Source organism: Rhincodon typus, chromosome 19 (assembly GCF_021869965.1).
Source record: "Rhincodon typus isolate 14 chromosome 19, sRhiTyp1.1, whole genome shotgun sequence".
In the NCBI taxonomy this organism is placed as follows: Eukaryota; Metazoa; Chordata; class Chondrichthyes; order Orectolobiformes; family Rhincodontidae; genus Rhincodon; species Rhincodon typus.
The window spans coordinates 34,007,401-34,034,461 of NC_063350.1; the positions used below are offsets into that span (position 1 = coordinate 34,007,401).

At 40.0% G+C, this 27,061-nt stretch overlaps 1 protein-coding gene across 1 annotated transcript in view; it reads right to left on the bottom strand.

Annotated features, from left to right (window-relative positions):
- Window positions 1-27,061, bottom strand: part of LOC109932986 (cadherin-4-like) — a 678,601-nt gene that overhangs the window by 103,538 nt on the left and 548,002 nt on the right. The window contains exons 6-7 of the mRNA XM_048608578.1: window positions 16,380-16,524; window positions 7,156-7,328 (exon numbers count right to left, since the gene is read on the bottom strand). Of these exons, the coding sequence (XP_048464535.1) occupies window positions 7,156-7,328; window positions 16,380-16,524 (318 nt within the window). The remainder of the gene's footprint in view (window positions 1-7,155; window positions 7,329-16,379; window positions 16,525-27,061) is intronic.

Genomic DNA, 27,061 nt, shown 5'->3' on the forward strand with positions numbered 1-27,061 from the left:
GGGAACAGGCCCTTCAGCCCAACTTGTCCATGCTGCCCAGTTTTCACAATTGGTCTAGGCCCATTTGTGTTTGTTCCATATCCCTCCGCACCTATCCCATCCAGGTACCTGTCAAAATGTTTCTTAAATGACAAAATTGTACTCACCTCCACTACTATCTCTGGTAGCCCATTCCAAATGCTCACCACCCTGTGTGGAAAAATTGCCCCTCTGGACCCTTTTGTATTTCTCTGCTCTCACTTTAAACCTCTGTCCTCTAGTTTTAGACTCCCCCTGCCATGGGAAAAAGGGTTGCCTACCTACCTTATCTGTGACTCTCATGATTTTACAGACCTCTACAAGGGTATCCCTCAGTCTCCTAAGCTCCAGGGAAGAAAGTCCCAGCCTATCCAGCATAAAAAAATCAACCAAACAGCAAATGACTCCATAAGGAAAGTTAAATCATAATCAACATCTTTAAATCATCTGATGCAGAATCTAGAAATAACCTTGAGTCCAGTCTGAAACTATCCAAGGGTTCAATTTATGAAACCCACATATAATTGCCTTTTCTGAACTTTAAAAACAACTTGATCTATGCTCCTACTTTGTAATTTATGTGTGAATGTGCAAACTGTTGAATGCATGTATGTGAGAGAGTTGCAGGATTATGATTTTTTTTATTTAGAACAGGTATCATGTACAATTAATATTACTTTCTTTTCTTTTAGAAGAGACTTACGTGAAATCCTAACTGTGTATGCCTTATACAGTCGGAACACATAAGCACTCCCTGAATTGGCCGGTGTCATTTAAATTAAAATCTGTTGTGGGCAAAACAGAACTAGGAGAAGAGGTGAACCATTCGACTCTTTGTCAGCTGATTATAAAACATGTACATAAACATTCAGGTCACTTTGCTCCTTTGCGCCCTTTGGAATTGGACCATTCATTTTATATTGTTTTGCCATATTCTTCCTGACAAAAATGAATGATTTTGCTGCTCTGCATTAAATTTCATCTGTCACTTATCCACCCTTTCCATCAACATTTGTCCTTTTGGAGTTATATACCATCCACCTTCTAAGCGGTTTACAATGTTTCCAAGTTTTGAATCTTTCACAAAATCTGAAATTGTGCCCTTTGCACTTCTCAATCAGGAAGAGCAAGGGTCTGAACAGAGGTTTCTGGGAAACTTCACTGCAAACCTCTTTCTAGTCTAAAAAACATCCATCAGCCATTACTCTGTTTCCACTTGGACTGCATGAGCTTTAACTATGCCCACACTTTGTACTGTGACAGTTTATTAAATGTGTTTGGAAATCCGTATGCAATACATCAGACTGATCAGCTATAGTCTTATTGAATGACAGGGCAGGTTTGAGGAGACAAATGGCCTACTACTGCTCTAATTTCTTAAATTCCAACATTAACATTACTATCCTCACCAAACGTTACTGTCAACAAAAAAATTTGGCAAGTTAGTTCAACATGATTTTCTCTTAAATTCCAACTGTTTTTCCGTAATAAATCCACATTGGCCCAAATTACTATTAATTTTGTCTAAATTATTACTTTCTAAAAGTTCCCCACCACTGAGATTAAACTGACTGACCTGTAATTGCTTAGTTTATCTTTTACTCCTTTCTTGAACAAGTGTTTACAATATCCAGTCTTTTGGCACCACCTCAGAATCTCAGGAAGACTGGAAAATTATGGTCAGGGTGTCTGTAATTTCCACTCTCACTTCCCTCAGTATTCTTGGATGGGTCACATCAGGTACTGGTGATCAGACAACCTATTCAATACTCCATGTTGATCAATTTTAAACATTCAAGTATCTGAATTATGTTCTCTTTCACCGTGACCTCCCCAGCATCTTTTTCCTTGTTACCATAAAACCTCAGCCTTGTCCCCTGCCTTCATGTGTAACTCTCCTTTTTCAGTCCTTAATCTGTTCCACACTTCCTTTTACTGTGCATTTCATATTAGTTTACCTTCTTTAATCAATAATCTTTCCTTTATCAATATGTCAGATGATTATTGGTGATTGCACATTGCTCACTTCACTATTTATAACTCATCAGATAATGAAGTAATCCATGCCTACATGTAACAGGATCTCACCAATGATCAGACTTGGGCTCATAAGGGACAAGTATCATGCAATGATCATTTTCAAGAGAAAATAATTATCTTTCCTTGACATTCAAAAGCTTAACTAATTCCCACATCATCAAATCCTGGGGATTATTCCTGACCAGAAACTTAACTGAATCAGTCATATAAATCCTGTGGCTACGAAAGAAAGTCAGAGGCTGGGAATTTTGCAGTAACTCACCTCCTGACTCCCCAAAGCTGGTTCACAATCTACAAGATATGAAGGAAGAATGTGATCAAATTGTCTCCATGTTCCTGGATGAGTGCAGCTCCAACAACGCTAAAGACATTCAACATCATTCAGGATAAAGCTGCCCATTTGATTAGCACTGCATACAACAATTTAAATGTTCTCCGTGCACCATTGACGCATTATGTCAGCAGTGCATGCTACCTTTAGATTGCACTGCAGTCATTCACCAAGGTTCCTTCAACTGCACCTTCTAAATTTTCAGCCTGTACCACCTAGGAGAACAAGGACAAATGCTAATGGAACACAACCATCAGCTATCTCCCTCAAGCTTCACAGTATCCTGATTCGGAACTATACTGACGTTATTTCACTGTTGCTAGGCCAAAACCCATCTTCATCTCTGGTGACCACCTTGAAACTGACATCCATTTCAAGCCCACTGACTCCCACAGCTACCGGGACTACACCTCCTCTCACCCACCTTCCTGCAGGAATGCAATCCCCTACTCCCAATTCCTCTGCCACCGCCGCGTCTGCTCTCAAGATGGGATGTTCAACTCCTGAACATCCAAGATGGCCTGCTATTTCAAGGACTGTAACTTACTTCCTCCTCTGATCTTCGAAAACGCCCTCAACTGTATCTCTTGCGTTTCCCGCACTTCTGCCCTCACACCCCCTCCCACCCACAAAAATAAAGACAGAATCCCCCTTGTCCTAACATATCACCCCACCAACTTCCGCATCCAGCATATCATTCTCCACCACTTCTGCCACCTACAATCCGACCCCACAACCAAAGAGATATTTCCCTCCCGGCCCCTATCTGCCTTTCGCAGGACCACTCTCTCCATGACTCCCTCGTCCGCTCCACACTCCCCACTAACCCTACCACACTCAACACCTTTCCCTGCAACCGCAGGAAGTGCTACACCTGCCCCTACACCTTCCCCCTCACCTCCATTCAAGGCCCAAAACAAACCTTTCATATCAGACAGGGGTTCACCTGCACATCCGTCAACTTGGTCTACTGTATCCGCTGCTCCCGATGTGGTCTCTATATCGGAGAGGCCAAGCGGAGACTTGGAGACCATTTCGTACAGCATCTGCGCTCTGTTTGCGACAAACGACAAAACCTTTCAGCCGCCAACCATTCTAACTCCTCCTCCCACTCCCTGGGTGACATGTCCATCATGGGCCTCCTCTAGTGTCACAATGACGCCACCCGCAAACTGGAGGAGCAACACCACATATTCCACCTCGGGAGCCTACAGCCCAATAGCATAAACATGGAATTTAACAGTTCTAAAATCTCCCCACCTCCAGGCTCATCCTATCTCCAACCCTCCCTCTCATCCCTACCTTCTTGAACTGACACATCCTGTCCATCTTCTCTTCCACCTATCTGCCCCACCCATCCCACTGGCCAATCCCCACCACTCCCTACCTGCACTCACCTATCACCATCCCACCTACCTTTTCCAAGCCCCACCCCTCCTCTGTCTATTTATTTCTCAGCCCCCTTTCCCCTCCCCCATTTCTGAAGAAGGGTCCCAACCCGAAACGTCAACTTTCCTGTTCCTCTGATGCTGCCTGACCTCTGCAATCCTCCAGCTCGACACTGTGTTGTCTCTGACTCCGGCATCTGCAGTTCTTGCTATCTCTGAGTGACTTAAAAACTGTAGTTGCTTTATAATAACACTACGGGTGTACCTAATGCCCATGGACTGTAGTACATAGAACATAGAACAGTACAGGCCCTTCGGCCCACGATGTTGTGCCGAACTTTTACCCTAATCCTAAAGTCTATCTAACCTCCACCCCTACCTTATACTATCATCCATATGCCTATCTAATAGCTGCTTAAATGCCCCTAATGAGGCATTTGGTCTACCCTCCCCAGCAATGCATTCCACGCCCCGACCACTCTCCGAGTAAAGAACCTACCTCTGACGTCTCCCCTGTATCTACCTCCACTCACTTTAAAACTATGCCCCCTCATAATAGCTACCTCCACCCTAGGAAAAAATCTCTGGCTGTCTACTCTATCTATATCTCCGATCATTTTGTACACCTCTATCAAGTCACCTCTCATCCTTCGTCGTTCCAAAGAGAAAAGCCCTAGCTGTCTCAACCTTTCCTCGTAAGACCTTCCCTCCATTCCAGGCAACATCCTGCTAAATCTCCTCTGCACCTTTTCCAACGCCTCCACATCTTTCCTGTAATGGGGCAACCAGAACTGGACACAATACTCCAGATGTGGCCGAACCAGGGTTTTGCATAGCTGGAGCATAACTTCACGGCTCTTGAACTCCATCCCTCTATTAATGAAAGCTAACACACCATACGCCTTCTTAAGAACTCTATCCACCTGGGTGGCAGCTTTGAGGGAACTGTGAACATGAACCCCAAGATCCCTCTGCTCCTCCACACTGCCAAGAATCTTTCCGTTAACCCTGTATTCTGTTTTCAAGTTTGTCCTTCCAAAATGAATCACCTCACACTTTTCAGGGTTAAACTCCATCTGCCACTTCTCAGCCCAGCTCTGCATCATATCAATGTCCCTTTGTAACCTAGAACAGCCATCCGCACTGTCCACAACGCAACCCACCTTCGTATCGTCCGTGAACTTGCTAATCCACCCCTCCACTTCTTCATCCAAATCATTTACAAAAATCACAAATAGAAGAGGACCCAGGACAGATCCTGGTACACCACTCGTAACTGAGCACCATGTTGAATATTTTCCGTCCACTACCACCCTTTGTCTTCTAAGGGTCAGCCAATTCTGAATCCAATCTGCCACATTTCCCCCTGTCCCAAGCCTCCTTACCTTTTGCATGAGCCTACCATGGGGAACCTTATCAAACGCCTTACTTCAATCCATGTATACCACATCCACTGCTCCACCGTCATCCACGTGTTTGGTCACCTCTTCAAAGAATTCAATAAGGTTTGTGAGGCATGATCTACCCTTCACAAATCCATGCTGACTATCACGAATCAAACTGTGCCTTTCCAAGTGATCATAAATCCTATCTCTCAGAGCCCTTTCCAATAATTTGCCCACCACTGATCTAACACTAACTGGCCTGTAATTTCTGGGGTTATCCCTATCCCTTTTTTGAACAAAGGAATGACATTTGCCTCTCTCCAATCTTCCGGCACTATACCCGTGGACAGTGAAGACGAAAAGATCATCCACCAAAGGCCCTGCAATCTCTTCCCTCGCTTCCCATAGAATCCTTGGATAAATCCCATCAAGCCCGGGGGACTTATCTGTCTTCAACTTCCTCAAAATTCCTAGCACATCTTCCTTACTAATATCGACCTTCTCTAGCCTACCAGCCAGTTTCACACTGTCGTCCTCTACAACTAGTAGATAAAGACAGCAGCTCATCACTACCTTCTCAAGGATAAGTAGAGATGAACAACAAATGCTGGTCTAGCCAGCAACTCGTATATCCTGTGAGTGATTTTAAAAAATTATCATTACCAAATCTTCTCCCAACTGGCATCATCCAATCACTTTTCCATCCTCCAAATCATGTGATACGTTCACAAGTAATACCCTCTTAATCACTTCTCTCCATCACTACTCCCACCAACCACCTGATCATCTCCCCTCTCTCCTGATCTCCCCCACCTTTCCCACATTGTCATTATGGAAATCCTAATCCTTTCTGAAGTAAAATCACTTCAGGCAATTTAAAACCAATGTCTTCTGGTTATTGATGCATTCTGTAACTTGGGCTGCAAGTGGCAATACAGAAGGGCTTGGCCGGGATTCAAACACAGCAAAGCTTGCATTCTCGTTCAATGAATGTCCCAAAGTGGGAAATGTACTCCTTGAGCAATTCAATTGATCAGTTCTGGCAGGCTATGAGTACTTCCTGCTTTTCTTTCAGTGCAGTTAGCGTTGAAAATTATAGATCACATTAAAAAATCATAAATGGTGCAACAGAGTAAAAGTAATTTTTCCATTGATGGTCACAAGGGAAATTATTGCTCATGCTATATTCAAACTACATTCCTAAGTCACAACATTTGCAAGTTTATGGCGGAATCATTTGGTCTTTTCTTCTCAGAGGATTTGCTTGAATCATCCTGTTTAAATTTTCCATCTCAAAAAAATCTGATGAAGGTTTGTGTAATTTTGTATATATCAAAGGCTGAAAACATAACCTTCATCAAAGTATTCATAAAAGTATTTCTGCTGGCATGACTTCATTCCTCATTCATGTTTTGACCGACATGCTGTGATAGTTAAACGCTATTCTAGAGAGAAAGGGAACTCCTATTTTAAAGGAATATTTTTGTTGTTGTATTTCTTTAATTAAAACAGATCCACAGAATGTGGAAATCTTTAGCATGTCCAGAGCAACAGGATATATTGTGTGAAATCAAACCTACACTTTAAGTAAAATGTATTTAAACTAATAAAGTAATTGATTTGCAACAGTGAAATATTATAGAATATTAATAGCCTGATAATACTTGGAATTTTGTGGATTCACATTATTTGCTGATTGTACCATTACTTACCTCCCACTCAGCTCCAATTCTTTGGTGTGCTGATGGCAAACCAAATCTTGATTATTGGATAGTTTTGTTGCATGGACTTATTGCAGGAGAAATGAGATACTGTAACATTAATGGAATGAGAAATATTTTCATTCTGATACTCTGGAATAAATTCACGTTCTAGTCTTCAAAGTCAAAGGTAGAACACAAGACTACCAAAAATATTCAATCTAAATGAGTAATCAAACCACAATGTTGAAATGGTTTAATGTTCAAAGAAGAAATAAAGCCAAAGAGCTCACCTCTCGGTCAAGTCCTGCAGCTACAGTAACAATATCTCCATTCTCACTGTTGATGGTGAACATATTTGGTGATGGGCTGATTGGAGATTGGGACAAGATTCGATATCTCACCATACCGTTGGCTGTAGTTGGGTCATCAGCATCATTGGCAGTTACTGTCATGACATACGAACCTAACAATAAATAGTACATGAGTGCCAGTAAAATCTTCCCTCATAAACTTAGATAGCATTCATTGCAAATTGAAATTTTTAATGAACTGCATTAATCATGAAGCATTTAAAATTTTACAAACCCTAGAAAATGCATGCTAAATTGATAATTATGTTATTTAACTACATTCTCAGTGAATTTTGCATTGTATAAAATCTACAGATTAAAATTTTATTTGTTGCTAACTGCAACACAAGACCTTAGAGTCCAACCTACTCTGCCATAAAATCAGTCAAAACAAACAGTAATTTCAAAAGATGAATGGCTAGTAACTGCACAAAGCTACTTAGAGGAGAAAACTCTTTTCTGTATTTCAGGAGGTCTCCAGGTGGCAACGAGCATAGATTTGGTCTAAAATTCATCTCTCTCCAATGTGCTTTATACAGCCACCAAAAACACAATGGAAGTCACAAAGATTTATGAAATGTTTCAGGTCTGTACTCAAATAGAAAATATGTTCTAATCACGTGTTGTGCAAAGTAGAATCTAAGAAAACCTGTGCAGTGTATTTGTTTCATATACCAGTATCGAAAACCTAGAAGCCGCTTATCGTTGCTTTAAGCACAAAATGCTACTGTCTGAGGGCAAATAGATTACTGTGTGAAGCACTTTTTTTGGGAGTGCGACAAAAACAGTATCCAGTAACCTCCATAATAGAATGGGGGCAGAGAACGGATTAAAGCCAAGGTTTGACACTGTAACACAACCGTTTATATGGATATCATTCAGGCACATTTTTTAAAAATCCAAACAGCGTTCTCATAGTACAGGATTCAATTGAGGATTAGTGGCCACTGGTCAAATCCCTAATAGAGTTCCATCGTGAAGAAGCTTAATTTGAAATATGGAAAGTATTAGTGGATGTCATCTGTGGCTCAGGTGACCACTCAGAAATGGGACAGCATTGTGCACAATACTGACAACACTTCAAAAATACTACATGGGTTTTAAAGTACTCCTGGACATCCTGAAGCCATGAAAGATGCTATTTAAAACCGTGGTCAGGGTTTTCTCTTTCTTTTGTAGACTGAGCTGGTTATTGTGGTAAGAAAGCCTGCAAATTTTCCAGCAATCAGGCAGCTAATTGGCTGTTGGTGGATTTTGTTGCCAGGAGTCAGACCACGGAGCTGGAAGTCCTGTCTGGCTGGAGTGACCAGCAAATTAAAGGCCAACAGCTGCAGAACTCTGCAATGCCTGAGCAGAGGACCTGACTGTTGCGATTCCATCTCATGGTCTCCCAGAGGGCGAATCACTTCCAAGAAAGGCAGGTCCTGTTTAGGGGAGATTCTGAGGTTGCAACTGGTGGTGTTAGAGTGCCACACGGGTCAAAAAGGAGAGCCGGGCTGTGGCTGTCGGCAACTATCCCCTGTCTTTGGACTTGTATAAGGTAGTGAAAGATTGAAGGAAACTCAACATCCCTGCCCAACCCCCGCAAATTGACATTCTTCCGACATTGATTTATTAGCTGGGTACGCCAACATTTTCTTGTTTCCCCTGGAATTGAAGTCACTGAAGGATAGGGGAATGAGGACATTAAATGGTCATCACTTGAATATTTAAGGCCCATAATTGACACAGAGCAGGAAAGCTAAGTTTCTGTTCCTGTCTAGAAATTCAAACCTGTTGTGGTGTGAAGGTAGCAGGAATCTCACTGATGCTAACATGTCAGTCGTCTTCTCCTCCTGCCACCTTGCCCACCCACTCCTTTTTGTGAAAATTCCAACCCAAGTCTTTCCTTTTTTATAAACACATCTACTCTGGACTATAACAAGCCTTAACCTAAGTGAATTACAAAACTATAATGCATTCCATGTTTGCTTTACCAATCTATCATCAGTTCTGCATGCCACAATTTGAACATGAAAGATTTAATGAGTCAAGATGACTTAACGAAGACTATTGACTGAATCAACAGAATACAGCAAAAGACAATTGCATCAAATTATCAGTATTTTATTTCTTTCAATACAATGTACGAGATCCTTTGATCCATATTCATTCTCCATTGCTCACATACATACACTGCTGTAGCAGTGCAAGTGGATGTCAGGAATTTGAATTGGTCTACAAAATTATTACTAATGTTTATTAAAAACCGGAACAACTTCAACCTTGTTACTTCATATAAATCAGTACAAAAATACAACTCTATGCCCTAAAGTATTAATTTCACAGCCCTTTAAATCACTATTCAATTATGAAACTAGTTCCAGTTATAATTGGCTTTCCACTCAAATCAGTGAGGCCAAAAATTTAAACCTTTTAATTTTCGTATGAATTTTAAGTACCTGGTTGCATCAGTGCATTAGCCCATGTTATTATTTCCTTGGGAGGATATGTTAGAGATACCACACCAGTTATTCACTAGTTGAGTAATGAAATAGGGTAGTGCTGAACTGTAAAAAAAACTGTCCTGGTTAATCTCCAGCTAATATGTCTTCAAAATATAAGCTCTCCGAGCAAAGTACTCATCAATCCACAGAAAAAAAAAAATACCATTAAGCAGACAACTTCTTCTTTCTGATCATAATATCACAGTCATTCTCCTTTTCTTTGACTTTGCCAGCTGTTTATCTGTAATTGTGTAGACACATGAACTGGGGCTATATCTGTCCAAATCAAAGATATTGGCTAGCGTTTCAGTGGGGTTTATATAGCAATTAGATTGAGCAGCAAGAAAGTGGAAACAAATGAAAGCTGATAATACATATGCACAATTTTGTGCAGCACTCTTAGAGGCATTGTTCCACTGATTACATATCACATTTGTTTCTAGAAGTCCCAAATATATTTTACAGGAAAGAAAATCACAATGTTTCAATTAGTGTGGAGATTTGTCAAGTTCCCTCTTGTACGGAGATAATTTATTAATAAGATTGAGTTTTAAAATATGAGTTAATATTTCAAATAATTATGCAATACTGAAAGACACATACTTTAATGGAAACTGATGCTTTCCTAAAAAAGATGATAAACAACTTGCTTTCAAATTTTTGCTTTTTTTCTCCGAGGTCTAACAACCAGCTCTCAGACCTCTGCTGTTGTTTCTCAGGAAAGAACTATTAATAGGTACACAGGATGTAAAAAGGTGAATCATTCAATGTTTTGCCTCTGTCCCAATTGAATAGATTCCACTGAGCACCTTCCACTGATGACACATTTGAAAGTGGGAGCTCTCTTTTCTGTGCAGCTAAGACATGTACTCACAACGTATTGTCAATAGCATGTTGCTTATGCAGATTTTAAGGTGAAAATTTAAAGCTTTATCCATAAATTTTTAGGTACATACAAATTAGGAACAGCTGTTAGTCATTCAGCCCTTCAAGTCTGCTCCACCATTGGATAAGACCATGGCTAATCTGACTGCTGCTTAAATTTTACTTTTCTTGCTACTCGTAATACACGTTGTTTCTCTTGTTATTCACGAACCTATCTATTTCTGCTTTAAAAATATGCAGTTATCCTGCTTAATAAAGAAAAATTCATTACTAAGGGGACTCTCCTGTTAGGGGCATAGACAGGAGATTCTGGCACAGGGACCGTAAATTTAGGATGGTTTGTTGCTTTCCTGGTGCTAGGATTAAGGACATCTCTAAATGTTTCAAACATATTGTTAAAGGTGAGATTGAAAAGCCAGAAATTATTGTACACATTGGTAGGAATAGTGTTTTTAGGGAAAAGATTAAAGCAGTACAGAGTGAATTTAAGAGGTTCGGTAGAAGATTAAAATGTAGAATCTTGAAAGTAGCAATTTCTGGTTTACTCCCAATACCAAACACAACTGTGGGAAGGAACAAAAGGTTAAAGGAGATAAATCAATGGCAGAACAGCTGGTGCATTGTTCAGATTCAGGTTTTTGGACAATTGGAATGTCTTTTGGGAATAGAAAAGACCTGTTCAAGAAGGATGGGTCTAACCTAAACTGGAAAGGGACCAATATCTTATCAGGGAGATTTGCTCATTCCGTTAAGGGAGAATTTATTCAGATAGAGAGGGGGAGTGGAGGAATTCTAAGCAGCAGTGTAAACAGAAGGATTGAATGGCAAGTTTCCGAAAGTGAGGAGTGCACATCAATTAGAAAGGAAAGACAAGAGAGAGGTCAGATTATGTACTAACTCTGAAGATCCAAACTGCATTTAGTTCAATGCAAGGGGTCTTACAGGTAAGGCTGATGAACTCAGGGCATGTTTAAGAATGTGGAATTGGGACATCATAGCTATTACAGAAACTTGGATGAGAGATGGACAAGACCGGCAGCTCTATGATTAAGTCACATGGCACAATGTAATTATAAGCATCAAAATAAATAGTTAAAATTTTAAAATAAGTGATTACTTTAAAATTAGATGAACAAAGTGGTTCCATTTTAAAAACTTAAAACAACAGATCAAAATTACCTATGTTACTTGGATAATGGTTTCAATTCAAAAATTGAAAAATTATATGTCATTCATTATACTGGATAGATTTCATAATTTCTGTATTACTAACGACACCACTAGATTGACAGTGCCATTCTCAGATGTACATTATCATCAATGTATCAAGGTCTAAAAATGTTCTCCGGAAGATAAGCAAGTCTTCTGGTTATTAAATCACGTATTACTCAACATGGGAACAACATTCCTTAAGAAACAGCAAACAGCACAGCTAAAATATATAGAAATATTTGACAAGGCTTAGTGATTTACCAATACGTTAACTGACTTAATTGTGTACAATTCAAGAAGCCAAGGACCACAGACTGGTGTATGTTAATTGAAGACTTGATTTTTCAGAAGGTTCTACCTCACTTTGTTTCTTTGACCTTATTGAAATAAAACAATTAACTCAAAGGAAAGATTAGATATGGCAGTGTGAAGATTGGCACATTGTTAAGTTTGTTGCATTTGTCACCAGGCTTCATATCTATCTACCTTATCTCTGAGAAGAATTCGGTCCAGAGAAACAGAAAATAAGGAGGAAAAAGGGAGTTGGGGAATATGGTTTTACTCATTTTATTAGATGAGATTATGAATGGTCAAACCAGAAATGAGGACCATGCTGGGAGAAATGCAAGTGAAAATACGAGGGAACATAATGTTCAGAATTAGAATGAATGCAAAGTTTCTTTATGAGTTGTCTTTCATGTGCATCTTGGATGACAATGTGTTCTGCATTCTATAGCCTTAGGAAGCACCAATTAATCTGTACAAAATGAAAATGTTCACTTGTCCTCTCCTCGATGTTAATTTCTCAATGGTTCAGGCCAAAGGGAGTCCCTTTTGTCTGTAACTAATTACTCATGAATATTTAAGAAGAAATTTCAGTAATAGCTCAAGCAGGAAATAAACTGCAATTAGAACATGCATTTTCCCTGTCTTTTTTTCTACAAGATTCAAATTATTCTCAGCAAGGGAAGAGATCATCTTTGCCACATACCAGAAAACATTCCAAAGTAAAGGAGGACACTACTTGGGAGTAAAATAAAACAAAATTAGTACAATAATTCAGCTAATTATATAATGTCTCCTTTCACACAAGTTTGAAACTCTGCACAGTGCTAAAGGGATATCACGTCAAAATGTGCTAAATTAATAACGTTCATGCCTGTGAGATCATGTATTTGGAGAACTAGACTTATAATACATAAACTTATTCCACTAGCAAGATTTTAACCCTTAAAGCATTCATCGTACTAAATAAATATGTCCTTTTAACCAGAAAATAACCAATTTTAAATGTAAGGTTTCAATCTTTTGAAATTTGTTTGCTTCTTTAGTGGACTGAAAGTGCTATCAAATCTCAGGAATCAAAGACCAATCAAATCTCCAGATAGTAAGAATAAAGTTCATATTATTAAGACAAATAAAATGACTGCTCAATTTCAAAATTATGAATATCTTTCATTCAAATGAAAAGATGCTTCAGTGCAATTTTAACACTCGAACTGGCTACAAAAGGTACATTTTAAACAATTAAAAACACATTTGCTTCTATTAGCTAATTTATCCTATTTTTCTGACTACACAATCTGTTCACTAAATAAAACAAATGGAAAAAAAAAGACTGCTCTTGGCAAATCTAGACGTTGATTTGCCTAATGTGATGCCATGATTTATGGTTCTTGATGAGATTTGTTTCAGATTTGAATCAGAGCTATAATTAGTCCTTCAATGTAATTTATCCCTGTACCCAAGGTAAAAAGCAATATTTTTGTATAGATCATTCATTCCAACCTTTCCAACAAAACTAATCTACAAACAATGTTTTAATCACTGTTCAAGAGTGCCTCAAACCCTTAGCTTACATTGTTCCTTTTTCCCACATTAAGTATATATCTGGTTATTTGCAAAGGAATTAGTGGCAGTTCCAAAGTCATGGAAGGCAGCAGCAAAGCAAGAAAATGCTTAGGTCTGTGGTCGATAGAATTATGCTTGGATGTTGGACAAAAACTGGTAAAAGTCAAGGAAAATCATTAGCAAAAATTTTATCAATTACTAAAGTAGAAATGATAGACAACAACCAAAGACTAGGGCGTGAATAGATCTTTAAAATTTATGAAAGGGTTTGATAAGATAGACATGGAAATGATATTTCTACTTATGAGTGGGACAAATATATAGACTAACAGTTGGAGTCTTAACTAGCACCAGGTTCTCAGGTAACCTAAGGACCCAATAACCAGAGTCCAGGGTTCTGCAGAACTACATGTGCTCGTCTACAAGTGGGGTTGCTGTGCTCAGATCAGGGACACGCGTATTTTTCTGGGGTCACAGTGGGGCCACTGTGCTGGCCTGGGATGAGATTGCTGTGCTCGGCTCAGGAATGGGACTACTGCGCTCATGTCAAGGAAAGGCTGCATGCTCTGGTCGGGAGCCAAGGGTGGGACTTAGAATCTAGTCAGGAGCAGAACTTGAGCCCATGATTTCTGCCCCTCCTCCTGCCTAGCATGAAAGAATATGGTTGTGGCTGTTGGAGCTCAATCATCTCAACTTTGCAGGTTCTCCAGCTTCGTGCACTTGGCCAAACCATATTCAGATGCTCCAGCAATGACCTTCCCTCCATTTTAAGTTCAGAACTGGAGATGTTCATTGATGATTGCACAATGTTCAACACCATTCACGACACCTAAGACATACTGAAGCTACCCATGCTACATGCATCAAGACCTGGACAATATCCAAGTTTGGGCTGACAAATGACAAGTAACATTTCATAGAATCCCTAGAATGTGGAAGCAGGCTAATCAGCCCATTGAGTCCATACCAACCCTCTGAAGAGCATCCCACCCAGACCCAGCCCCTTACTATCCCTGTAATTCAGCATTTTCCATGGCTGATCCACCTAATCTACACATCCCTGGACACTATGGGCAATTTACCATGGCCAAACAATCTAACCCGCACATCTTGGGATTATGAGAGGAAACTGGAGCACCCGGAGTAAACGCACACAGATATGAGGAGAATGTGCAAACTCCACACAGACAGTCACCCAAGGGTGGAATTGAACCTGGGTCCCTAGTGCTGTGAGGCAGCAGTGCTAACCACTGAGCCACTGTGCCATCAAGTGTTAGGCAATAACCATCCCTAACAAGAGAGAAAGTAACCATCATCCCTTGACATTCAATGGCATTACCATCACTGAATCACTCATGATCAACATCCTGGAAGTTATTATTGGCCAGAAATTGAACTGGATCAGCCAGATAAATATAATGGCTACAACAACAAATCAGAGGCTACATGTAGTGATTAACCTACATCCTATATCTCCAATGACTGTCCAAGGCATAATGGTAGGACTGTGACAGAATACTCTCCATTTTCCAGGATGGGTGCAGCTCCAACCAAACTCACACATTAAGACAATACAGCCCATTTGATCGGCACCTCATCCACCACCTTCAACATTCACACCTTCTAGCATCAATGCACTGGGGCAGTAGTGTGTCTCATCTACAAGATGCACTGCAGTAACTCATCAAGGCTCCTTGAATAGCACCTTCTGAATCCATGGCCTCTAACGTCTTGAAGGTCAAGGGAACAAGCCATACACGATCATGACTTGGAACTATAACACTGTTCTTTCAGTATTGCTGGGTCAAAATCCTGGAATTCTCTAACAGTACTGTGAATGTCCCTAGACAGTGACAACTGTGTTAGCTCAATAAGATAGTTCACCAGCATCTTCTCCAGGGCAATTGGGATAGATAACAAATGCTGCTCTATTCAGAGATGCCCACATCCTATTAAAAAAAAATGTAAAAATCTAATAGGGGTTTCAGGAGATACTTATTTCCCCCCAAAATAGAAATCATGATCACAGGGACTAATTGAGATGAATAATATCCAAGATGAATAAAATACTTGCATTCAAGGGAAGCTAGGCACGCATATGATGGAGAAGTAAATACAAGCATACATTGACGGGATTTGCAGAAGAGAGACTGGAGAAAGTTTATGTGGAATAGAAATACTGGCATGCACTGTTGGGCCAAATAACTTGTTTTTGTGTTGGAAATACATTGAAATATAATAGCACAGCATGAAATCATGTGCAACAAAGTCAGAAATATTTTTGAAAGTCTGTGAATAAAATGTTTGAAATGTATTGCTTACAACAGTATAAATCAGAAATAATATTTTTCAGCGTGCCATGGAATGTATAAACAAAGCATCAGTTTTACTTTCTTCTCACGTACTTCATGTCTTGAGGAAGGTCTCCTGTGCCTTACATTCAGATCCAGTGAAGAGGTAATTGTCTATTTTAAACTTTTGTCAAAGTTGGTCTGTAATCACCACTTGGCACAAGTGGTATGCGCATTTACTGATATTCGTTAACCTGAGGTAAAGAACTCAAGTTGGTCCTGTCACCTGTGACCTTAAAGCCTAATATTTTGTGCTGTTTAGATAAAAAAAAAGTCATTGTGTTAACCTGTACAAATGGAATTTAAAACTTTTAAGTCAATAGTCACTGACCATACAAATGGCAGTGATTTTTTTTTGGTTAATCATTTCTCAATTTACCTGGTTTTGATCCTTCAGCCACACTTCCATTGTACACATGGTTCACAAACTCTGGTCTGTTATCATTCATATCAATAACATTGATGTAAAGGTCAATTGGGTTTTCCACCTTGTTTCCATTCATGTCAACAGCATGTGCTCTCAGCTGTAAACACAGAAGCCAAGATATGGTCAAAGCTATTTATGTAACTTATACAGTCCAGTAAATCCCAAAAGACCATTTCACACAAGAGGTATCAAACATCAAGAATCAGTGATGGGTGTTATTATCAATCATATGCCTCATAGGAAAGTGAAACCACATTTGGCAAAATGCTAGTCACAAGGGTCCATTTGAGTTTGTACAATATTACAGATTCAGACTAATTTTCCATAGTATAGTGTACTAGGTCTTAAGATAATTATGGATGAAAAAGGCCATTTCTTCTACCCAAATTAATTTCATTCATGAATATTTTAGAGTCCCTTCACTGTAACATCCAATAGGTTCATAAATGATACCAAGATTTTCACTTCCACTGTTCTATCCATCAGTCTTTTCCATGTATTGGTCACTTTGATGTAACTAAATTATCTTGTGTAAATCCTAAATGAATATGTTAAAGCTGAGAATTCCTCAAAAAAAAAACTCAGTTCAGGTTACAATATCATTATGTCAATGAGACAAATCTGCAAGAGGAAGCTGTATATCAGAGGTCTGAACTGAAGCCAGAATGTGCTAAATGGTGCTATAGATACCTTTCAGAATTAGCATCCAGAATTCTATTCTGCTGGACTATCTATGCTGGGGAATTGACCAAATATTCTCTGACAAAAGCAAATGGTGTCTCTTGTAATACTGAATAATAATAATAATAATCTGGAACTGACAATTGACTATAGCCACTTTATAAAATGCAACTTAAGTGTTAGGTGCACCATTCTGCTTTCTCACAGTCATCTGGAATTTGTTTCAGTGTCCAGTTCACTGAAGACAAAAGGGATTTCCAGAATACAGTGCATTAAAACATTGCAGGATTACTCAAAAATCTTCTAAGTTATGTGAAAAATGAAGAAAAAGATCCAAGATACTGCAAGATGAATGATAAAATATAACGAGCAGAAAAAATTTACAAGATTATGAAAATCAGCACAGCAATTCCTGAGAACAGAAGGACATTGTAGCATCAGGAATGAATTTGACTGTGGCTAGCTTTTGAGATTTGGACTGATACATACATATTGCTTTTGCAAATATTCAAAAAAATTGCAACTCTTCCAATTTGCATAATCTTGGCACACTGAATGAGGTGCGGGTTCTCAACACAATTATTAGCATCCAAAGATACTCAGCAACAAAATATCAGCTGTTTGGTTCTGGCACTGTGGTCATGGCTTTCCTCAGAGCTGTTCCTGTTCATTGTCTTAATCATTAAAATTGTGGCAGGTCTTGTTTGCACATGTAAATGGCGTCTCCAACAAAGCCACATTGGCAATGCTGGGACAATTGAGGGAACTCACAGCCAAATCCTATTATTGTGAATTAATGAGGCGAGGTATGCATGTGTAAATAATGTAAAGTTTCCTGAAGTTTCCTTTCCTCTTTCCAGGAAGAGATCTTACAGCCTATAGCCTCTTCAGAACATCTCTTGCTCGACTGTTTGCTGGTGACGCAGCATAACCACCATTTCTGCAGGCAGCAAAAGAAATTTCAGACATCCGCTTTTCTTTAAAAAGTGAATAAAGTTAATTATTAGTCATGACCCATCTATGATACAAGTACATGCATCAACTATGACAGACACCAAGAAGACGATGCTCAGTGACTCCACCTCATTAATGGTAGGCAGCGGCATAATGGTATTATCACTGGACTGTTAATCCAGAGACCTAGGTAGATTTCAATTTAGATTTTATTGTCACGTGTACTCGAGTACAGGAATACAGCAGTACCGTGAAAATTGTACAATGTCGCCTTTCTCCGGCACAAGGATACAAAAGACAGGATTAAAAACAGAAGAAGACATCAAAGAAACAGCCAAGAGAAAAGGAGAAATCCAGGTCATTCCCCTGCCTCTGCCATGAGTCCTCACCGCCAGAGAAACAAAGCCACAAAGTCTACGCACACTCAGCTGCTCCGAGACCCTGCACGCCACCACAGCTGAAACACCACCTCCAGGTACCCGGGCTCAGCCAAAGCCTGGAGCTGCACCATCGCCATTGGAACTGTATTGCCATTCTTTGGCAGCATCCTGGCTCTAGCGATGACATCACCACGAGTCATCTGAAGGGTCCTGAACTAGGCTCAAACTCGACGCTGGGCCCACCACACCGAGGCAGCTGGGGCCTTATTCTGGCTTACGTTGTTGCCGCTGCTGCCTCCTCCTGGGACTACCATTTCAGCAAAGAGACCTGCTGCTGCTGACACCTCCCTGCTCCCCCACCGGGAGGAAACCGCTCTGGCCAATGCCAGTCCCCAAGAAGGAACCGCTCCTGTTCCTGTTGACCCCCCCCCCCTCCCCCAGGAAGAAACTGCCCCCCCCCCCGCCAACCCCCCCCCCCCCCCCAAGGAAGGAACTGCTCCCGCTGCTGTTAACAAAGGAAAAGAAACAAAAAAGCAAAAGTAAACAAAAGAAAGACAGAGGAAAGCCAAAGCCAGTCCGGAAGAAGACGAGTCCCAATCTCAGGACCCAGGCATGAATGCGACTACTCCACTGCCTCCATCTTGGAAACATTACCCATCTTGGGTAATGTTTTGGAGACCTAGGTTTGAATCCTGCCACAGCAGATGGTGGAATTTGAATTCAATAAAAAAAATTCTGGAATTAACAGTCTAACGGTGATCATGAAACCATTGTCGATTGTCAGAGAAAAACATCTAGAAACTGCCATTTTTACCTAGTCTGGCCTACATGTGACTCCAGACCCACAGCAATGTGGTTGACTCTTAACTCAATTAGCGATGGGCAATAAATGCTGGCTTAACTAGCGACACCTCAGCCGATGAATGAATTAAAAAGAAGAGTGGATGGTTAGGATGGGTCGATAGATGAACTAGGAAAAGTTTTGCAAATCAATTTCTGCTTTCACCCATGGGCATATATGTTTCCTCCATCTGCATCTTCTTACAATAATCAGTATCTAAGCAGTCTGAGAAACTAAATATGGAAAAGATTCATTCTGTGGCATCATAGATACTTACTGTCTGACAGTATTGCAAACTAAAAGCAACACTTACCCTGTGTTACATTTTGTTGAAGACCATTATACAGCAAGACAATTTTAGGGGGAGTTCAAGATCATACAAGGAGAATTCCAACTTCGCAGGACTCTCTATGTATTTCTGCCTATCTCAGCTGTGCCATGTAACATGAAGCAGAAAATGCATTTCCCTGTTGGAAATTGCAGAAGCTGGGAAATAAATTAAGGCCAAGTCACTCCAGCAGCAATTTTGTACACCTTCTCACCTCCTGATCAATATCCATCTAGGCCTGTTCAATAAGCAATGGTGCAGAGTGACCTTGGAACTGGGATAATGTATGTAAAGATTTTAAGGGGAAAAATCGTATCTTAATGGGACAAGTGGGCACTGCATCAAACTTTGTAAATTCTCACTAAGCTTCCCTAACTTATTTAGAGGACATCTGCTTACGCCTGGCTAGTTCCCATCAAGCCTTCTTTATAAGAAATGTAGGGTCTGATGACAGAAAGTCTCATAACTTTAAGTTATTGAAGTGACATGTCAGTATTTATTGATGCACAGACAGTTCCTCAAGTGTCCTGTTTGAAATATAGCAGCCTGAAGGGAGAGAAAGTTGTTCATTGGGTTCGGTGAAAACTCAATAAAATATTAAGTTACTGAACTGACAAATTAAGAAGTAGGGGTGGATGGGAAATAAAATCATAGAATGCCTACACCGCGGAAATAGGCCATTTGGCCCATTGAGTCCACACTGACCCTCCAAACAGCATCCTGCTCTATCCCCATAAGCCTGCATATACCATGGCTAGTCCAGCTAGCCTGCACATCCCTGGACACTATGGGCAATTTATGATGGCCAAACCACCTAACCTGCCCATCTTTAGACCATGGGAAGAAACCGGAACGCCCAGAGGAAACGCACACGGACATGAGGAGAACACGCAAATGCAACACAGACAGTCACAGTGGAATCGAACCAAGGTCCCTAGCATTATGAGGCAGCAGTGCTAACCACTGAGCCACTGTGCCGCCCTCAGAGCATGGAGAGTTGTATGGAATGGTGTACAAGTTGATATAAGGCTGAGCCTGCAGATTCAGTTGGTCAGCTAAGTTGCTCATCCTCATTTATAATCTACAAAGCAATAATAAATTTATAATTATATCATCAGAAGAATGCATATTTATATATATTCATGGTGTACTGCTAGTGAGATAACAGTGTAAAATGGCAGCTTCTTAGTTGTGGCCTGTTAAACAGTAGTTAACATTTTAAAAATATATTACTAATATACAGAAAATAAAACCCAATGTGGGGAAAAAAAGCAGTAACGCTGATAGTAGCATTAATAAAATCGGCATTCCTTGTCCCTAGTATGCTTTCCAATTGGTCACTAGGATGCTTTCAGTTTGTGAGTATCTATCAGAAGCCAAGAAATTTATACTCAGTCACAATGTACAAAAGAAAACATAGTTTTTAAAAAAGAACTGAATCAATAACTTGTCTTTGAGAATTTGACCAATTCAATAACTAGAAGTAAAATCTTTGTCACACAAACACATCCCACTCACTGCACCACCTCCACAATGTGTGATTCTTAAAAAAAAGCCTCATCTTACATTTTAAAATAACATAATGTCTTCTGATTTTACACATTTTACACAAAATTTTATTGCTAAATAATTTTAATGATGTTGGCAGTTAGGATTAGAGGAAAACATATCTGGTCTTATTCCAGATACAGATAAAATAAATTGATTTTCAATCTAGTAGGGGAGAGCACTGTTGTTCACTTTATTTAGGCTTTTCTCCTAAATCATTCCCATCAACGTTCCTCACTTCAGAAAGTAAAGTGTTACTTTAATTACAATTGGACTGCAACAAATATGTAAATATATGCAAATCAATTCTTAAAATACTTCCTTTTCAATATCATTTCCTCACAGAACACCTAACTTCATTAGATTTTTCCACCTGTGCACACATTTTGGAAGATTAATATTTTCACAGTCCAAACACATTTTCTATTGTTAGTCAGGTGAGAAAAGATTAAACACACCTGCCACTTTGGATTCTTTCACATTTCAAAGATTCTGCAATATCAAACTACTGGGAGAAGGCATTACAATGCAAGTAACTTAGTGCCATTAATAAATCAGATTTCCCGAAGGTTATAACAACTCAACAAATCTGCAGCTAGAGTTGCTTTTGCAATGTTGAAGTACAATGTATAAAAGAGAATTGGGCAGGTGGGATCAAGGGTCAGAAACGGTGGCCTGATTTTCCTTACACTGCTGAAAGGATCATCAAACAATTTGCAAAAGTTACCTTGTATTTATTGAAATGAAGTAGAACCTCAATTCTCATTTCATTTCAACAAATGGAAGGTAACTTGTGCAAATTGTTTGATGATCCTCTCAGCTATGTAAGGAATATCAGGCCACTGCTTTATTCTCTCATGAGTGGCCTTTAATCCCACTTGGCCAGTTGTTGTGAAAGATTACAAACTGACAAACGTAGCCTTCTCATTTTGAATTTTACGCCTTTTTAGTAAAAATATTTGTTTTTCCGATCTTGTTTTTACTTGCCTGCTCCAGCCAACAACCATTTTGGATGTGCAAGGAGCTTTTATTGTGAAATTGCTCATTTTATTGAATAAACATCTTTACTAAGATTCCAGTTTGCAAGTAAAAAGAAAGGATGTGAAAATTGATTTGGTTGTATCACAGACACGATTGGCTCAATCTCTGATGTGTAAAACGGTGTCAAAGACAGAGATTCACAGCTCAATGAACATGTTCACAAGTTTGCCCCTAAAGACATGCTCAAACCAGTAAACTCATTCACAGTATTCTCAGATCCTAAAGCACACTTTAATGCAATTTTCTCCATATGATTCTACTTCTAAGAATTTTGAAATGGAGTATGATGTTTCCTTTGAAATTTAATATTAGGTGGCCATTTTGATGAAATTTTTCCTATGTCTTAATGTACAAATTTAATTTATTTAAAATGTTTCAATAGCATCCTTGTGATTTGATCCCAACAATGCACCAACATGTGTATCTACAAGCCTAAAGCATAGCATTTAATAGGATTTCACACTTGTTCGATAGTTATGGCTCACAAAATAGGATTTCACTTGTTCTGGTATTCCTCTGTCCCATTGTGTGTGCTTGGTTTTTACCACCATATAGTTTGTAAATTTACTTAGCACAAATATACAAGTTTCCAAATTGGGCATCTAGTCATTGACGGGTTTGTTTTGTGTACAGGTCCCCTTCACGTTTATTTGGCCTAGGCTTCTGTGTGAAAGGAAACCAGCCTGCTGTGGACACAAATTGAACATCAAACCTACTTTGTGATCAATGCTTGATGAATTTCAGATGGCTTGCTCCTTGGCAGATGAAGACTGCTGTGGGAAGTAGGGTGGAATGTCAAAGTTTCAATGAACCTCAGTATGTTGGAACTAGTTTTGTGGCCATTTCTGGAGTTACCTCCAATGGCCCCTTTTGTGGTTAATGGTTACACTATTCAGGAGCTGGCATGGCACTGATTTAATTGGCACAGATTCCACTTACTTGCGGATAAATTTTGCAACAGAGTCTTATACGCGCGATTCAAATATAAATTTGCACATGTACCTTCAGACTATAAGGCTGCGGCACAGAAAGGCCATTTTTAAGCATCACAAATGAGACCATGGCTGATCTGATAATCCCACTCCACTTACCTGCATTCTACTTATGACCCTCGATTATTTTACTGGTTAAGAATGTGTTTACCTTAGCCTTGAAAATACAACCTTGATAGCCTTTTGTGGTAAAGAATTTCACAGCTTCACTACCCTCAGAGAAGAAATTCTGTCTCATGTCTATCTTAACTGAGCACCCCTTACTCTGAGATTATACCTTCAGATCCTCGTCTCTCCCATGAGGGGAAACAACCTCTCAGAACTACTCTGTCCACCCCCTAAGTATCTTATAAATTTCAACAAGGTCATCTCATTCTTCTAAACTTCAATGAGTACAGATCCAACCTACTTAACCTCTCCTCATAAGAAAATCCCTCCATATGCTTCCAGTGCTAGTCTATATTTCCTTACATTAAGGGACCAAAACTGTTTACGGTATTCTTGCTATTGTCTAACTAGTATTTCACTTAGTTTTAGCATGACTTCCTTATTTTTATGCTCTATTCCCTTTGAAATAAAGGTCTAACATTCCACTTGCCTTCTCTTTTTATCTGAACCGTGATGCTACCTTTTTGCAATTTGTAAACAAATACCTCCAAAACCACCTGTGCAGTCTTTCTCCATTTAAATATTATTCAATCCCCCTATTCTTTCTGCCGAAATGCATAATCTTACATTTTCATACATTATTATTCTATCTTCCAGGTTTTTGCCTCACTTACTCCATCTACATCCTTCTGTGGACTCTGTGTCATCCTCACTACTTGTGTTTCTACATACGTTTGTGTAATGTGCAATGTTGGCGATAGTACATTTACTTCTTTTATGCAAGTCAGTTCCTTTATTCATTCACAAGATGAGGGTGTCGCTGGCCAGGCAGCATTTATTGCCCATCCCAAGTTGCCCAGAGGGCAGTTCAGAGTCAACCACATTGCTGTGGGTCTGGAGTCACATCTAGGCCAGACCAGGTAAGGATGGCAGTTTCCTTCCCTAAAGGACATTAGTGAACCAGATGGGTTTTTCCTGACAATCAGCAATGGATTCGTGGTCATCACTAGATTCTTAATTCCAGATATTCATTGAATTATCTGGCGGGATTCGAACTCGGGTCCCCAGAACATTATCTGGGTCCCTGGATTAACAGTTCAGCGGTAATACCACTAGGCCATCACCTCTTCCTGTCAGTTATATATTGTCAACAATTGAGGTGCCAGCACCAATCCCTATGGCTGTTCACATGAAAAGCAATTCCTCTACATGCGCATTCCCCATCAGGTTTGTCTGAAGGCTCTTTGTTTCTTCCTGCACAGTAACCATCCACCACTATTCTCCTTCAAATGGCTGGGCTTGATCCCACAATAAATAACTTCTCCTCATTTCATTTTCCCAATTCCCTCCCTAATGGCATTGTGGGCCAACCCACAGCAGGTGGACTGCAACGGTCCAAGAAGGCAGCTCACCACCACCTTCTCAAGGGCAACTAGGGATGGGCAATAAATGCTGGCCAGCCAGAGTCACCCACATCCCACAAAATTAATAAATTTTTAAAAAGTCAACTGTGTGGCCATTGGTACCAATATGGGCTCCAATTGTATCTGTCTCTTTGTGGGGCATGTGAAACATTGCTTGTTCATGTCCTACTTGGGCCTCTACCCACAACTTTTTCTCCAGTACATCGATGATGCCTTTGGTGCTGCTTCCTGCTTTCATTCAGAATTGGAACAATTCATCAATTTTGTTTCTAATTTCCATCCTTCTCTGACCTTCATCTGGTCCATCTCTGATTCTTCCTTTACCTTCCTTGACTTCACTGTTTCTAGTTCTGAGGACAGATTGTTCATCAATATCAATTACAAGTCCATTCACTCCTACCGTTACCTCGATTACACCTCTTCACATCCTGCTACCTGCAAGGATTTCATTCTGTTCTCCAAGTTTCTCTGTCTCTGTTGTATCTGTTCTGATAATCGCTCCTTGCACCGGGCTGCCTCTGACATGACCTTGTTTAATTCAATTGAGACTCTCCCTTCCCCCACCCTGCCACTTTGTGGTTGACAGGCCCTCAGACCTGTCCAACCCATCTCCCATATTTCTGCTCCCACCCTACTTCCCGGAACAACTAAAAAGTTCCCCTTGTTCTTACCTTCCACACCACTAGTCTCTGCTCTCAAATAATCATTCCTGTCATCAATTTTAAAAATATTTGCAAAAAAAATTGTCACATCAAGCTGACTTTTTCACTTTGAAGGCATTGTATGTTGTTTACTCCCTCCACTCCATTCAAACTGAATATGTTTCTTTCGATGAAAAGGCACAAGCAGTACGAAGGTATTAACATAAAAAAAATTCTCCACACATCACACACTCTCAATTTTGCAAGAAAGGAAGAATCGGGTTATAAGACTGTAAGAAATTGGAACGAAAATAGGCCAGTTGGCCTCTCAAGCCTGCTCTACTATTCAATAGGAACATGGCTGATCCGCCATTCCTCATGTCCACTTTGCTGATAACCCTTGCTTCCTTAATGACCAACAATCCAACTGTTTCAGCCTTAAATATACTCTGTCCCACAGCTCTCTGTGGCAAGGAATTCCAAGAAAACACAATCCTATCTGAGAAGAAATTCCCCTTTACCTTACTCTTAAATTGGCACCTCTTTATTCTGAGACTACACCCTCCACATACAAACCCATACAGATCAAAATCGGAAATGACAGTACTCACCATAACAGACCAGACAGTATAAACACCAAGTGGAGTAGAATAACATCACTTCATCTGAGGCTCCACTGATGTTACCTAGCATGGTGATGAAATGTCTGAACGAGAACAAGCCAGCTTGGCGAGCAAGTCTACAACCTCACTACGCCCGCTGGTTTAGATCTCCTCAGGGATAGAAATGGCCTGTATAAGAGGCACTGATTCCACCTAAATTGGAAGGGGACCGATATCCTTGCAGAGATATTTGCTAGTGCCACTCAGAAGGCTTTAAACTGGTAAAGCGGGGAATTGAGACGGTGGGAACCAAAGCAATAGTGAGAAAAGGGAAAAGGCTGAGGCTGGTGCAGTAGATAAGGGGAGCAAGTTGAATAGTCAAGACAGACAAGAGCTTGGCAGAGAATGAGGTAAGACTGATAGATTAACTGCATTTATTTCAATACAAAAGGCCTGATAGGTAAAGCAGATAAACTTAGGGCATGGTTGGGAACGTGGGACTGGGATATCACAGCCATTACAGAAGTGTGACTCAGGGATTGACAGGACTAGCAGCTTAATGTTCTGGGGTATAAATGCTATAGGAAGGATAGAAAGGGAGTTGAGGAAAGAAGGGGCATGGCATTTTTGGTTAAGGATAACATTACAGCTGTACTTAGGGAGGATATTCCAGGGAGTATGTCCCGTGAAGTTATACAGAGTCAGAGTCATAGAGCTGTACAGCATGGAAACAGACTCTTCAGTCCAACTCGACCATGCTGACCAGATATCCTAAATTAATATATTCCCATTTGCCAGCATTTTGCCCATATCCTTCTAAACCCTTCCTATTCATATACCCATCCAGATGCCTTTTAAATGTTGTAATTGTACCAGACTCCACCACTTCCTCTAGCAGTTCATTCCATACATGCACCATCATTTGCGTGAAAAAGTTGCCTCTTAGATCTTTTTTAAACTTTCCCCTCTAGTTTTGGACTACCCTACCCTGGGGAAAAGACCTTGGTTATTCACTATATCCATGCCCATGATTTTATAAACCTGCATAAAGGTCACCCCTCAGCTTCTGACTCTCTAAGGAAAATAGTCTCAGC